We start from the raw sequence: 17459 nt of genomic DNA on the forward strand, positions 1-17459 counted from the left end.
GATATGTTTCTTGATATCTGACTGCACTTTAATAAAGATGCAGAATAATGTTAGGATTAGCAATGCAAATTATTTATTAATTAGTTTCAGTTACTTTAGGATGAATAGACATGCTTAGAAGTGTCGTTTATTATGAAAACAAACTCAAAGCTGATATATTTTTAATTTTGTCAGATTAGCTCTTCCCACAAGAACTCTGCAAAATGAAACACGCTGAAAAACAAACAGGTTGGTGTTTATTCTGTATTCCTCATTCATTCATGATGCTCATGGTTCATAGAGCTATAAATCATAAGACGTTTCAGAAATCTCTTATTGGCATCCAACAATTGCTGCAGCTGAATAAAATAAACATGAAAGCAATAAACACATGATTGCAACTATATATGGTTTATCTGTGGTTTTCAGTTTTTTATTTTTTTTTTATATATAACAATAAAGTATATTCATAATGCAGTGAATATCAACTTAGTCTTTATCACTTTGCAGAATACTTAAAAATAATATATTATATAAAATAATATATCATAATATGCAGGCTAACAGGCTACTCTTTTATTTTACATGTATTTTATATTTTAATACAAACACTTAAATTACACTCAAAATAAAATAATAATTGTACTTCTACTCCATTTTTTATTTATTTAATTATTTTTAATAGTGGCTGACAAAAAAACTTAACATTTATTTAAACATAAATTAAACATTGAACAACAGTAAAAATGAAATGAAAATGCTAAATGTGCTTTACTGAAAACTATTACATCAAATAATTTTGAAAGACCTCATTTAAAGTTAATCATTTTAATGATACTGTATTTAAAAAATGCAAGGCAATAAAATAACCACAGTTTTATTGAAAGAAACACATTGACGACAGCTAGATGGAAAGTGAAACCTGTCCGATAAACACTGCTGGACGGTGAGGCATGCCATTATTTTCGGCTCATATTTTTGGATATTTTTGTCTAAATATATCTGATAATATTATCAGCCGAAATTCCAGGGCATCTCTAGTTCTTTCTCACAGCGAAATCCACTTTAGTTTGTACAAAGTGCTTAAAATGCTTGAAGTACTTGAATTTGACTTTTTAAAATTTAAGGCATGGAAAACCCTTGAAAATAGCAATATTTCTGAAGAGGTACTTGAAAAGTGCTTGAATTACTGAAAGACAATGTATCTATGAAATAAGTTTTACTTTTTTTTTTTTTTTAATAAGCACATATATTTTCACACTTCACACAATTTTTTTTTTCTTTTGCCTATTTCAGTTTGTCATAAAACTATGAAGTTAAACCAGTAGTAGTACTGACAGTGTTGCGTAAACATGGCTAAACATGCAAAAAGAGGAACAGATTAACCAAATCATCGCTTGTAATGATTTTAAAAAACATTTAAAAACCATTGCATTGCAATAGTGTTGTCACGATACGAAAATGTTGACTTGGATACGATACCTGACTAAAGTATCATGATACTACTACTGAACCGATACTACGAAAAAACATAGAACAGGAAAAGTAATTGAATAATAGATGATCTAAATAGAGGTTATAGTTATTTTATCTATTAAAACAAAGTGTTTCATCCCCCCTTAAAAAAAAATAAAAATAAATAAAATAATAATAATCACATGTCAGTGCCACTACACAGGATTATGGTGAGCAACTACCGTGCCTACAGGTAGAGATCTTTGCTATATTGGTAAGTTAGCTTAAAGGATAAAGCCAAATCTTATTTCATGATATAGTCATTTTATTTCACAGCAACAATTTATATCATGACACAGTCATTTGTTGTTATTTTATCTTTGTTATTAATAATAAGAACCTAGATGCAAGTAACAAACTAAAGGACAACTACAATAAATCAAAGACAAATGAAATAAAGAGGCCCTATGAAAGCTTTTTATTTTTTCCTATATTCCATTTTAAATTTTCTAGACTCTATTTTAAAGGTTACAAATATATATTTGGATATATTTATATATATATATATATATATATATATATATATATTAAAAAGCATGTCTAATTAATTGAAATCATGAACCTTGCAGAATTTAACAGCAATTTATTAAAAGTTTAAAAAAAAAATGACATGTTTTAAGGCACTTTATGACCCTTTTTTTTTATTTTATTTTATTTATTTTTCTCAATTTCAGTTTTGTTTGTGAATCTCTGTTTTCCATTGATTTTCTGGATTCTATTTTAATTGTTTCATTACATTTTAATAATCAAAAGCATGTCTAATGAATTTATAAAGGATATTTAGATTTGATAAAGAATTAATTTATTATAGGCTATTTATTATTTTTTTCAGAAATACTGTGTTGTGTACTTACAATTTTTTGGTAAATAAATTCTGGTAAATATTCCTTAAACTTTGTTTTAATAATATTTTTATTATTAGTAGTAGTACTATCTTTAAATTATGTAATATATTAATATATTTCTGACTATCAAGTTAAACCGAACTTGTATTTTAACAGGTTTCTGTGAAGACCTTTAGGGTCTTCATTATATGACGATAGTTTTCCGCAAAAGAAATGGTAAAAAGCTCAAAAAGGGACTTTCAGAGCAGTTCTAGAGATTATGTTAATGTAGTCATATATTAAGGGGGCAGAGGCTGAAAACACAGCGATTGCACACGTATGTCTGTAGTGAACAAAACTGCGCATCTGCGCCATTCACTAACACAGACACGCAGAAATATGGCGCTTATTAGAATGTAATCTTACAGTACCAATACTAGTATAAAGCGGAATCTAACCTTTTTTAAAAGCAGGGTATCGGAATACTTTTTAAGTACCGGTATATTGTGCAACACTACATCGCAACATGATTCACTGCTCCAATTAGATCACATATCGCAGATCATTTGAATCAGATCGGGCTTTCAGATCACATATTGTGAATCATTTGATTTAGATCAGGGCTTTGGAACGGGTTCGCCAGTCATTTGACTTAGAACGGAACTTTGCATATTGTGAATCAATTGATTTAGATTGGAACCTCAAGTCGTGTATCTCAAATCATTTGATTTAGATTGGAAATTTGTGTATCACGAATCAATTGATTCAAATCAGGACTTCGGAACGCATATTGTGAATCTTTTTATTTAGATCGGAACTTCACAGTGGATTCTTGAATCATTACGTCAATTGAATGATTCGTGATCCATGGTCCGAGTCCTGATCTAAAATGATAGTTAGCGAATCAGATTGGGACTATTCAGACTGGGACTTGAGAGCGTGGATTGCAAATAATTTGATTCAGATCAGGACTTCTGAGCCGTTTTGCGAATCGTTTTTCTGATTTTTTTTTTTAAACATTAGAAAACATCAAACCATAAGTGATATCTCTGATTGAAGTCCTTAAAAATCAAAAAAGTATAGTGCTTGAAAAGTCCCTAAATCTGTACGAACCCTGCTTTGTGTTTCTGGTGTCCTACGTTCACATGCATATAAATTGAAGTAAAAAAGTTAATGTTTAATGTTTAAAGATTAATGTTAATATCATGTTAGATAATTGTGTCTTACGATACATTTAATTGTTCTCACTACAGAAACATGAGATTTGTCTATGTTTTAAAAATAATACTTGAAGATCAGTCTACTTTATTAATGGAAAGTTGCAGGGATTTATATTTTATAAAAAAAGGTATAAAAATGATTGTAACATTTTATAGCAGTTGGCTGCTTTGTTACAGCAGGACTTTTATGTGTTCCTGTTTTTAAATTTTTGTTGTACTGAAAATGAACTCTTTCTTTCATTTCAGAGCTGATGGAAGAGAACGAGGAGAGTGAAGAGCTGAGTGAAGTGGAGGAGGAAACTTTGAGTCGCTCAAAGACCAAAAAGACATTTTTAAGGAAAAAAAGAGCCAAGAAATCTACAACCTGCACTCAGTGTGGAAAGAGTTTCACAAGGAAATATGATCTAAAGATTCACATGAGAGTTCACACTGGAGAGAAACCGTTTACGTGCACTGAGTGTGGAAAGAGTTTCACAAAGAAATATTATATAGAGATTCATATGAGGAGCCACACTGGTGAGAAACCGTTTGCATGTACTCAGTGTGGAAAGAGTTTCTTAACCAAACGTAATCTTGATATTCACATGAGAGTTCATACAGGAGAGAAGCCATTTACATGTGGTCAGTGTGGAAAGAGCTTCGCACAAAGACCAGCCCTTAAAGGACACATGAAGATCCACACTGGAGAGAAGCCGTTCAAATGTGATCAATGTGGGAAACGTTTCACGAGATCAAGAAACCTTAAAGACCACATGAGGATCCACACCGGAGAGAAGCCATTCACCTGCACTCAGTGCGGAAAGAGTTTCACGTGGAAATATAATCTAGAGATTCACATGAGGATCCACACTGGAGAGAAGCCGTTCAGATGCGATCAGTGTGGAAAGAGTTTCTCATGTAAACCACATCTTGACCTTCACCTAAGAGTTCATACCGGGGAAAAGCCGTTTATGTGTGATCGTTGTAAAAGGAGATTCTCAAACAAACAACTACTAGAGCTTCACTTGAGAATTCATACTGGAGAAAAACCCTTCACATGTGATCAGTGTGGGAAGAGCTTTAGACAAAAACCAGGTCTTACAGAGCACATGAGGATCCACACTGGAGAGAAGCCATATGTATGTGAACAATGTGAAAACTATTTCTCATCCAAACATAGTCTTGATGCTCACATGAGAGTGCATACTGGAGAAAGGCCATTCAAGTGTGACCAATGTGGGAAACATTTCACGACTTTAAGATGCCTTAGGGAACACGTGATGATCCACAGTGGAGAAAAGCCGTTTACATGTGATCAGTGTGGAGAGAGTTTCAGACGCAAACACAGTCGTGAGATTCACATGAGAGTTCACACCGGAGAGAAACCGCATGTGTGCACTCAGTGTGGGAAGGGTTTCATCCGTTCAACAAACCTTAAATCACACATGAAAATCCACACTGAAGAGCAGCCGTTCACATGTGATCACTGTGAAAGAAGATTCTCAAACAAACAAAACCTTGAGAGACACATGAGGAGCCACACCGGAGAGAAGCTGTTCAAATGTGATCAGTGTGGCAAAGCATTTCTTAGGGCGTCAGTCCTGAAGGCACACCTGACAGTTCATTTGTACATTTTGTTCAAAGAAATGTTATTCACTGCTGTAAATTGACACAATTGGTGAATGTTTTCACACTGTGGCTCTCATTTGTAAAGTGAGCGTACAAATTGGGCGCACATTCATTTCCATGCACAAACTCACATATAAAATGTGCAAATTCTGATGTTTCTGCATAGCTTAGAGGTTGTGTTAGCTTGTGTCATGTAGGAAACAATGTAATTGCTTACAGATTACATGTCAAACCTGTGCCATCTACAGTTCCAAACTAGTGATTTATAACACAAATCACCTTTGTGACTTTAAAACAGATCGTAATTGTGGACAGCAGTTAATAGGATTAAAATGACTATTGAACTCCTCAGTGATCTTGACTTTGGGGTTGTAATCACTTTTCATTTCACATTTGTCTGCCATTTCAAATCTCACTTGATTTAATGTTTAGACCTGATGGACGTGAACAAGAAAGGAAAACCAGAAGAAGAAAAAAATTGTGAGCTGCACTCAGTGTAAAAAGACTGATGTGGGCATTATTCCTGAAGAAACACCTGACAATTCACACAAAGGAGAAGATTCATTTGTAATATTACAGCATTAAAGACATGGTGGTGTGTGTTTAAGTACAGAAAGTCCTTTACTACAGAAGATTAACTGAAAGAGTACCAGAAAGTTGCTCTTGGTGGCTGGGAGAAAAAAAAAAAAAAAAATTCAATGCATAGGGAGCTGAAGAACAGGCCATAACATTTTTTTTTTTTTCATTTTTTTATTTTATTTTATTTTAGCATCTAGTTTTTCTCCCATGCATATGCAAGATGTACTATTGCAACCGGCCACTTTGCTTCTCTTCATCTCTTATAAGTCAGTAAAGAGAGAGATCTGTCTCATTTAGATTCACTTTTACTTAATTTTCGTATTTGCTTCAAGTAATGATTGATTAAACACAATCATATTATCAACAACTCGTTGGTAATGGCCATTTTTATTTTATACTCATTCTATTTGTATCAAAAATAAAAAAACACACTTTTGACTGACAGTAAACGAGATTAACAGTTTCATTCTTGATATTCAGTATCATACATACATAGAGTTTGTTTTAGTCAGATGATGTTTCCATTCACACCACATGGCTTTTTAAACACAGGGATTCTATAAAATAAATGGACTTGTCTCCATTTCACCACAGCTTTACACAACCAGCTGAAAGATTGCAGATGGAATAAAGATAAATGGCGTTGCTTGTCGTTGTGAAAAGTATTTGGCGCGTTTTTTGATCATCTACGGTTGGAGGCCGATGACGTCACTGCGCGCGCGCGTCCCTTCCCTCATTTAGTTAGCGGCGAGACTCTCAGGTGAGTTGAGTAGATATTCCAATACACAACTATCAAACACACTTTATACAGTCTGTTTACGAGACATTGTACAGGCCCAGTTCTATAATGTTTTAATCGGGTTCAGCGCTACATGTCTCTCATCAAAAAATCCTATAGGAATTTTAATTTATCCTTTAGGATTTTACTGGATTCTTAAAATCCTATTGGACAATCTGATATATTTTAATGGAATTTCACTTTGTCCTATTGGATTTTAGAATCTTATTGGACATTCTGATTTATTTTACTGGAATTTCACTTTGTCCTGTAGGATTTTATTTGATCCTTAAAATCCTATTTGACATTCAGATTTATTTTAATGGAATTTTACTTTGTCCAATAAGAATTTAGAATCTTATTAGACATTCTGATTTATTTTAATTGAATTTTACTTTGTCCTATAGGATTTTTTATTTTTATTTTTTTAATGGGATTTTAATTTCTCCTGACTTTTTATTGATTCATAGAATCTTATTGGAATTTGTGATTTTTAAATGGAATTTCACCTTGCCCTGTATTATCTTATTTGATTCTCTTATTCAATTACTTTTTAATTTTGTGTGTGTAGCGGTCGTTCCTCTGCATGGTGTTGATTTATTTTATTTTTTTTAGGTGTATAAATAAAGGATTGCCCACACACAAAGCACAAAACAGGTTTTGTGGCGGGTGATTTAATTTCAGTACCTGTATTCGTAAACACAAAACAAAAACAGGCACTATCAGCGTTGCTTGTTCTGCATTGCCTGTTAACCACAAAATGCATGTTAAATGTACCAGGTAGTTAATCATTAAAACACATATCATTTTCACTTCTTAATACTAGATTCGTTATCTTCATCTAATATAATACATCTCATTAAACACATATACATATATCTCTTTATATATATCTTCATATCATAACCGCAATATTAGCCGTGCATCTCTCGCACGTGTTACACGCACGCCGCCGCCATTTTGAATAGTTCGCTGTTCACCCGATAATTAAACTCAAAAACTTATTTTAACACAATGATAACTCCAACAAACAGTTCGACATAACATCAGCTTGAATACTTTCTCATATTTGATAGTTTAAACATGAAGTGAATACTTATGAAACATACTATAATATGACATGAACAGAGCTCGTGAGATCGTACCTCTCTCCACTTATAGCATCGCCGGAAAGAGGACGAACCTAGATTGCACCGCAATTTTCTTCTCTCGCCTACGTATGACGTCAGCTGACGTGCATCCTGTGATTACTACCTTTAATAAGAGCTCACAATTGTCTTTCAAAATAAAATACCCCATTACCAATAATATATAACGAATAAAATAAAATATTATAAACAAATAAAATGAATAATCTGGTGTAACAACATATTTCTGCTACATGTGTGTGTACTTGTACACAATAAAAATGCAGCATATATGAAAACACAAATATAAACACTGAAATCCATAATATTACAGTAAGACGAAGATAATAAATATAATATTTTATAATGTACGAATAAGTTTAAGTGTATTATATGTGACTAAGAACCCACAGAAACACAAACATCTATATAGGGTATTGTCCTGACGCTTCCCCTTTAAGAAATCCGAATGTAGTGCGTGTGCAACTGTAGCGCGCATATTTGAACAGTAACGGTCAGAGACAGAAGAAGCTGAGTGATTAACGTTGTTTAACTCGTTAAAAGTTGACTGTAAGACACTACCAAGGAAGAAATACTGGTAACGCTTATCTGGTCTGTATCCTATACGAATAATTTTGGGTGAACGACATCTGTCGGTGAGTTGTTGAACTTGTTTGACTGTTTGTGGTGATTAGCATAGGAGTTTGCCGTACGTCAAAAGCTATGAATCTGCGTAACTAATATTAATTAAATATTGATGTATGCTCTGTATAATGAATTTTCATTGTAGAGTACAACATGCCTGTTCTGCCACCATTTTGAGCTGTTTGAGCTGTTTTACAAAACAACGTTGATGGTTTTGTATAGTGTTAGTTTAATTACGTAGTGTCTAACGTTATTTACACTAAGTGCAAATAGCTGGCCTTGTTGCCAGAGGCTACTTACAAGTAAAAATAGCTGCTGCCTTTTAATTATTTGTGGTGTAATGTGATGTTCTTATGGCCTGTCCAGGTCAAGTTCCAGTTAAAAAGTTTGACATGGACAAAGATTCTTCCGTGAAATGTGTGCGTTTATGGAGAAGACTTGCATAACAAGAGAATTAAGATGGCGACTGGCGAGCCAGCCCCAATTGTGAATATCATCTCTTCATCAGCGTGTGGAGCTGTTGTGTTGACTGGAGTGATTGCTTCATTTGAAATAGATTGGATACTTCTTACTACTTTTTTTTTTTTTCTGAAATGAATTGGATGCCCCCCCCATTACACACAAACAAAGTTTATTTCAGACAAATTGAACTTTATTAAATTTATATTGTTTAATATTTTAGTGTTCTGTGTTATGATGTGATTTTGCTTTGCCTTGAGAACAACAAAGTTATTATTTTGCCTGTGAAGGAAAAAAGGGTTAATAAGAGAAGAAAATTAAATTACCTTAATTACCTAAACTAATCATCCAGCCCAGGTGGAATTAAACTAATTTTGAAAAATGGAAAAAAAAGGGAAAGTGTGTGTTTTGTTTACCTTTTCTTATTTTTTGGCTAACCTTTTGTTACACATATTATTATTATTATTATTATTATTATTATTATTTTGTGTGTGTGTGTGTATGATCAATCCATTATCAGTGCTTTAGAAATTTTGTGCTGCACAAATCACCTCCTATGTTGTTTACAATGTTACTGCAGGTTGTACAACATACAATGAACAATGTCTATATCAGGGTGAGTTTAAGCAAACTGCAAGTACTCTCTGTTAGTAAAACAAATACAGTGGAAAATGCACCTTTAGAATTAAATAAATAAATAAATAAATAAAAAAGAATTCCAATATAGATATGACCAGTCGCCTAATTGGATCCCATGAAACTCCTATAGGAATGGTCCTACAGAATATTAATGTCTTGTCCTATAAGACTCTTCCTATCGGAATCCTATAGGAATGGTCCTACAGGATATTTATGTCTTGTTCTATAAGACTCTTCCTATCAGAATCCTATAGGAATGGTCCTACAGGATATTTATGTCTTGTTCTATAAGACTCTTCCTATCAGAATCCTATAGGAATGGTTCCAAAATATGATAGAAATTATTATTAGAATCCTGTACAGGTTTCCCATTGGAATCCTATAGGATTTTTTGACAAGGGGTGCGTTTTTTCTGGCGTCTTCCATCTGAAATAAACATTTAGTGCAGCAACAGCGAGCATATGAGGGAAATATGTTGAATTCATTCAGCCATGAGCGATTTTTTTCTGCTTTCGTCTGTTCATTTGTGTGATTGTTTTGATGTCTGGAGCGAGAATTTTAGATTTTTGAGAATTTGAGTTTGGGATTTGTGTGGAGAAATGATGCTGTGTATTTTATTTCTACTCTTCTGACATCTGACAGATCAAATTTGTAAGTTACTTCACATTGTAAAAACATACTAGAACAGACACTGCTAAAGTGAGACATTTTAAGTCTGTTATATGAATAATATTCCTGATGCTCTGTTTTTCTGGATTGTTGTCAGTTTCTGCAAAAACATAACTGTAACATGTTCAAACTATATTTAGATTCATATGGACATAATATGCTGTTGTAGTTGAAGAAGATGAGTGTCATTAGTGTTTGTTTTTGTGGTATTGTTTTATCCATGCATATTGTAAGAAATAACAGTATTGTCTTTCTGTAGTTTTATAGGCTTTTAGCATATACTCTGACTCATATAATCAAGTAGGGCTCGCTGCAGCCTGCGGTGGACATCCGCCCACATCCACGCATAACGTCAGACGTCACGCCCATCGCCGATACGAGCGTGACGTCGAAACTCACGCCCATATTAAATACGTCACCTTGTGATTCCCATAGACATATATAGAGAGTAGACGCCGCATCGACCGATACTCCCTACTGGAGCTGACGAGACGTGGGGCCGCCATCTTGGACCGGTCACCCGCTCCACTCAGTGTAATCTGTTTGGCAGGTGTAATGAGCTGTCAACGCATTTAATTAATCATACCTCACGGAATACCGAACTGATTTTCACGCGGTTTTTTTGCTGCAAAGGTCATAAATGTAGCTGTGATACATGACACATGGTTTGGCGTATTTTAATATTGATAGTGAGCTTAACAGTAATATAATGAATATCTCCGTTCCTGTGATAGTATTGGGTCTTTTAAGAGGGTCTGAAGACTTACAACATGGACTTAGTTCATTAAGCACTTCTAATGCGTTATCCCAGATAGCACACGTACGTCTGCAAGATGTCTGTTAAAGATCTCTTGATCTGGAAAGCATCTGCTGTGTACAAACGTCTGGCAGACATCTGTAAGATGTCAGTTTTGCATACATTCTAAATCATAAACATCTTAAAGACATCTAATAGATGTCTATTTGACATCTAATAGGAAACGTCCAATAGACGTATTGCAGATGAGCAAACTACGTCTTGCAGATGTCTTACAGATGTAAATGCAGACGTCAAATAGACGTCTCTGAGATGTACGTGTGCTATCAGGGATGGTTTGTATAGTTTTATTCTATTTTCATGTGGCTGTTTATTAATTTGACATTGTTGTTCATTAGCCTACTGATATTCTCCTTAATGTAGTCTTACCATGCTGTTATTATATTTAGCTTGAATTGACATTGTTTATTATTGCTATTCTCCTTATTAGCTATAATCTGACCAACATCTCAATCTGTTCCCTGTTAAATTTAAGTATTATATTGTTTTGTATTTATGTCACTTTGGACAAAAGCGCAACCATAACCGTATGAGGTGTAGGCTATGATAGGAATTTTGCAAATCACACACTATAAATATGATAGAGAAGTAGGGCTGGACGATATGGCAAAAATTTATATCAGGATAATTTCGGTCGATACGATATAAATTCCGATATCGATACGGACAATATTAAAAAGCCTCAGGAAAAAACTGCCGAGGACACACACAATGGATGTCTGTACCTACAAATGTCTGCAAACTGAATTTGCAAAGTCTATAATACCTCCAGGCTCCTCCTATTAAAATTATTATTTTTTTTTTAAATAAAAACAGTACAAGAAAAATAAGGTTCACGTTTTATTTGTATTTAGCCTTTACAAACAAGAAATGTGAAATAAACTATCAAATAAATACAATTCTCAGACTCAGCTTATTAACAATAATATATTTCCATTTAAACTAAAACAGGCTGAATAGTCATATACATTGAAACAACAAACAAACTGCTTACAACAAATCACTATTTTAGTTCCCCTCACTCCACAAAAAAAATCCTTTCAATTTAACAGTATTTAGAAAAGAATAAGAATGAAAAATATAAGAAGCTAGGCGACAAGCCAAAACCAAACCATTTAGGCTAAAGTGAAACTGAAACTAACATCGGGTCTCTCATACGACACAAATCCAAATGTCTCCGTATTCAAGATGTATTTGAATATTAAACTATTATTTATTATGTAAACCTGGTTTTGTACTTCTCGCATTACAATACCCACATAAATAAATGTTTGGCATAATATCACGGCAGTACGTTGATAACGATTAAGCAGTGTGATTTGTTTTCCCTCATATGTTTGTCTGATTGTGTGTGCGCGTGCGGCGCCGGCGCAATCACTTGATTTTTTCCTTCTAACAGGGGAAACGACTCTTTACAGATGATCGAAACTGTAAACGGTTTGCTGTTTGTAAAATAAAGAGAAATAGGATGCCGCTTTCAGCCGTCTTCCTTTCGCGCAGCACAAAAATGAACCAAAACTCTGCATACTAGCTACTTGTTGCACTTTTTTTGTTTGTTTTATTAAGTAAAAATATTTATCTATTCATTCATTATATATATAGCCTAGCTTTATGATGTTTTTCTGGCAGAAGCGCTGCAGGTGATGCGATGTGTCCATGTGACGGTATAGGTATTTTAATAAGTTGAAGAAACACTATATGAATATTACATTAGAGTCTACTTGGAGTATTTCATTCTCTCTCGCTCACACACACACACACACACACACACACTAAAAACCCTGAAGAAGGACTGTTTTGCAGAGCTACACAATGTTCAGGCATGTTCTCTCACTTCTGCTGCTGCTACGCGATGTAATCAATTCCAGAGTATGCCCGGTCCAAGATGGCGGCCGCATTTCTCGTTTCCAGCAGCCAATGCGGCGTCTATGTGTATTATGTCTATGGTGATTCCCCAATCCCTATACCGGGAAACCCGGAAGTATGTCGAAGCAACTTACGGTTGTTTCGGGGATCTATATAAAATAATAGGCCATTGTCCTTCGTTTTACTAATACACGTTTTCTTATTTGTGTAAAGGATGTCTAGGCTAAAATGCCACAACTTAAATCTTATATATTTAATATGTCTAATATACGGAGCTGATTTCGTCATCATGACAGTCTGTAATACGCTTGCATTGACTACATTAACCTTAGACTAATTGTTAATAAAAACCTTTAAACCTTACCTTGTTCATTTATGTAATGAGATAAATTCACATTTATTACGATCGATTTTAGGCGAATTTTAAATGTAATGTAATGTTTAAAGGGGACAGTTCGATTTTGGTATTGTAAAAGTATGTAAAATTATTGTAAAATTGGTATTGTTTAATTGTCAGTTTTTTTTTTTTTTTAAGTGTTCCACTTATCATAAAGTGTTAACATTTAAATGACAGAATTCAACAGTTCTCCATATGCAGTAGGCTACACATACATAGGATAAATAGAGGTTGATTGCTTTGATAGTTTAAACATGACATTGACCTTCAGGCCTTGTTCATCACAACTTGATATGAAATTTGTCCAGGTCCTCCACATACTTAAAGATGAATAAAAAGACATACATTACTTATTTGGGCATTTTATATTTATTATTTTACAAAAATAATTCAATTTAAAATGTTACAAAAATATACACTACCAGCCAAAAGTGTTTGAACAGTAAGATTTTTAGTTTTTTTTTTTTTTAAAGAGTCTTCTGCTCACCAAGCCTGCATTTATTTGATCCACAATAACACAAAATTTAAGCTTCTATTTGAATATATTTTAAAGTGTAATATATTTCTGTGATCAAAGCTAAATTTTCTGCATCATTACATCATTACAGTGAATGTTCACTTGATCCTTCAGAAATCATTCTAATATGCTGATTTGCTGCTCAAGAAACATTTCTGATTATTATCAATATTTAAAGCAGTTGAGCAAATTTTTTCTGGATTCTTTGATAAATAAAAAGATCCAAAGATCAGCATTTATCTGAAATAAAAAGGCTTTTGTAACATATACACTATACCATTCAAATGCTTGAAGTCAGTGTGCGTGTATATATATATAAATTAATACTTTTATTTAGCAAGGATGCTTTAGATTGAACAAAAGTGATGATAAAGACATTTCTATTTCAGATAAATGCTGATAAAGATAAGTGATGATAAAGATTTCTATTTCAGATAAATGCTTCTGAACTTTCTATTCATCAAAGAAATCTGACAAAAAAATCTACTCAGCTGTTTTCAACTTAATAATAATAGTAATAATAATAATAACAAGCAGCAAATTAGAATATAGAATGATTTCTGAAGGATCATGTGACTGGAGTAATGCTAAATGTCATATTTGAAATCAATGGAATTAATTACATTTTAATAGAAATATAGAAAACTGTTTCAAATAGAAAAAGAGCTATATTAAATCGTAAAAATATTTTAAAATGTTACTGTTTTTGCTGTACTTTGGATCAAATAAATCCAGGCCTGGTGGGCAGAAGAGATTCTTTAAAAAAACATTAAAAATACAAAAACTTTTGACTGATTGTGTTTAACAAAGTATATGTTCCAAATATCATAAGTCTGAGCAGTTGAATGAACAGTTGAATGATCAGACAAACAGTTCTTGTTATGCAGTACACATACCTACATACATAGACTACACAGAGAGATTCCTTGCTCTGAAAGACTATTCACAGAACATGGCATGAGGCCTTGCTCATTAAGACAATTTGATATGAATGTGTCCAGCTCCTCCAGATACTCAAAGAAGAATAAAAAGACCTCTCTTGCTTCATCCGATCAACCCCCCCCCCCACCCCCCACCCCCACCCCCCGCTAAAAAAGTATTTACCTCATCATTTAGGCTACCTCATCCTTCTACATACAAACATATGTATGATTTATATATTTATTTATCTATATCGATATCTAGAGAAATGCTCTCCCCATACCTCCATGCACCATTGCATGGCTTATGTGGTCCTCCAAGTGAATTGTAATGAGTCATTTTCTTTACTGGTAAAACTGCAGCAGTGACCCCTCAACCCGGCAGAACTGCCCTGCATCAGGCTTGGACTGAAAATGTGTAGAATGCACAAAAACATTGACAAACGTTATGTGATCTTTCCATTAATATAGAAGAATACAAAGATAATTTGTGACATACACAGAATTATCCAGCAAGACATAGTGAAATGATGCGGTTACTCGTCTGATTTACTGTGCATGGGTACTGTGATCAGTGTTTATCATTAAAGATGTCATATGTATGTGAATGTTTTGTGTGGGGGGCCAGGTAAGTATATATGTGTGAGAGGGATGAAGTGTGTCTGAGTGGGTGAGATTACTGTATTGTGTGGGGGTCAGGGTATAAAAAAAATGCACATTGATTCAGCATTCACTTTATGTCATAAGACGTAGATAGATAGAATAGATAGTGCATTATCTATCTATTCACACATGTATGTATATATGTATTTGTGTGTGTGTGCGTGTGTGTACACACACCTGTGTATGTATACACACACACACATGTACAGTATACACACAGACAGACAGAGACACACACAGTGCACAGATTCTTACGTTCTTACGACGACATAAAATGAATGCTGAATGAATGTGCAGTTCCCCAAAACACAAACACATAACACTCATCTAACCCATGCACGCACATATATAACGTTAATATATAAATATATATGTAAATTTGTTGTTAGCTAAGTAATAACGTGTCTGTGTGAAGTTTAAAACACATACTAAGCGTGCCGAACTGTTGTTTATGTACATGAACACAAGGACGCACACATTCTTAAAAGTTGTCAATGTTTTTAGTTATGGTAAAGATCAAATATATATTTTTACTTACCCACACGGCAAACAACAACTTCTTTTTAGCGGTTAGCAAACAATACGAATTATCTTCTTATCGACGCTTCTTCCTGTTTCACAATGAATGAATGAATGTGACGTATTTTGACACGGGCGTGGTTTGTGATGTCGCACTTGGATGTGGGCGGGGTTGGATGTCCACCGCAGGCTGCAGCGAGACGCTCCTCCATATAATCCGTTTCTAAGAGCAAACACACATACAGTGAGATGATCTGCTGATGATCTTGAAAGTCTTGTTGAATGGGTGTTGATAGTCTGAGCCTCATCAATAGCCTATTAACAGACCTGCTGAAAAGACTCTTTATTTCAAGTCAGTAGTTACTGTTCTCATCTCATGTATTATGTGACACAGTATTGTGTCATTCATCAAATATATTTAATAGTTCTCACCACAAAGATGGAATTTGTCTATAAAATTTTAAATATAACAGAAAGATCAGTGAACCTCATTCATGAGAAGTTTCAGGGACGTGTAAGAAAATTATAAAAAGGCATCAATGTGATCAGAATATTTTACAGATGTTGTTTTGTTATGTTGTATGTCCTTTAACTTCATACTTTTTTATTTTTGTGCTATTTTGATGTATTAAATATATATATATATATATATATATATATATATATATATATTTTTTTTTTTTTTTTTTTTTTCAGATCTGTTGGAAGAGAACGAGGAGAGTGAAGAGCTGAGTGACGTGGAGGAGAGATTATTAAAGAAAAGAAGAGCCAAGAAATCTTTCACATGCACTCAGTGTGGAAAGAGTTTCACAAACAAACGTAATCATGAGCTTCACGCAAGAGTTCATACCGGAGAGAAACCGTTCACTTGTGATCAATGTGGGAAGAGTTTCACATACAAAGAAAGTCTTAAGATTCACATTAAAAGTCACCTGAAGATACACATGCAGATCCATGCAGTGGAGAAACCAGATCAGCACAGACTGAAATCACGGCAAGTAGTTCATCTTTATGGGCAGAGCAACAAATCTTTCCTCTTTCATCTCAGGAATCTGATGAATCTGGATCTTCAGCATTAGACGATCAAATCATTATTAAAACGGACTCCATGGATTCTTTCCTTAAGATCAATGTGACAAACTAGTGACTTACTGTTACGAATTAATCCTGTTATTTCTCGTTGCCACCAGAATATTCTCAGTCCTTCACAGTGTAACTATTATTAATGTAATTTACAATATAAATGACCTCTTTCTCGTTTTCCACAGGTTCCTCCAGACGATCAATGAGCAGAACTGCATTGAGTGAATGATCTTTTATCATCTCAGCTTCTCATTTCTTACATTTGGATCTACTAGATCTGAAGAATAAATCACATGGACCTGCTTCTTTCTGATCTGTGTTTTACCATCACACACTTCAGACTTAATGCTCTTTAAACCTTGTTTCTCACAGTAGTGTTTCTCCAGATGAGCTTTTTCCAGAATCCCTTCTGTTTATCAGAAGAAACCAGATCATCTGGACAGGAGATGATCTCTGAATTTCTCTGAAATAAAAATATGGAATATGATATTTAAGTTAAACTGTCATTTTTCTCATTAAAGGTCAAGACTAAGAAATTAACAAAATGTCCATGTTTCACAAACAAACATAAAATATTCTCTTGCTAAGTGTGTAAATTAATCTTATTAAAAACTAGAACTGTGTGATCTGGAAAA

The 17459-nt window shown here is 33.8% G+C and overlaps 1 protein-coding gene across 1 annotated transcript; it reads left to right on the top strand.

Annotated features, from left to right (window-relative positions):
- Positions 1-169: 169 nt before the first annotated feature.
- LOC127167714 (gastrula zinc finger protein XlCGF57.1) lies at positions 170-5463 on the top strand. Its single transcript, XM_051113901.1, has 2 exons — positions 170-228; positions 3785-5463. Exons 1-2 carry the CDS (start codon positions 204-206, stop codon positions 5185-5187), a joined length of 1428 nt encoding a protein of 475 aa, XP_050969858.1. The 5' UTR covers positions 170-203; the 3' UTR covers positions 5188-5463.
- Positions 5464-17459: the final 11996 nt, after the last annotated feature.

Source organism: Labeo rohita, chromosome 7 (assembly GCF_022985175.1).
Source record: "Labeo rohita strain BAU-BD-2019 chromosome 7, IGBB_LRoh.1.0, whole genome shotgun sequence".
Classification (NCBI taxonomy): Eukaryota; Metazoa; Chordata; class Actinopteri; order Cypriniformes; family Cyprinidae; genus Labeo; species Labeo rohita.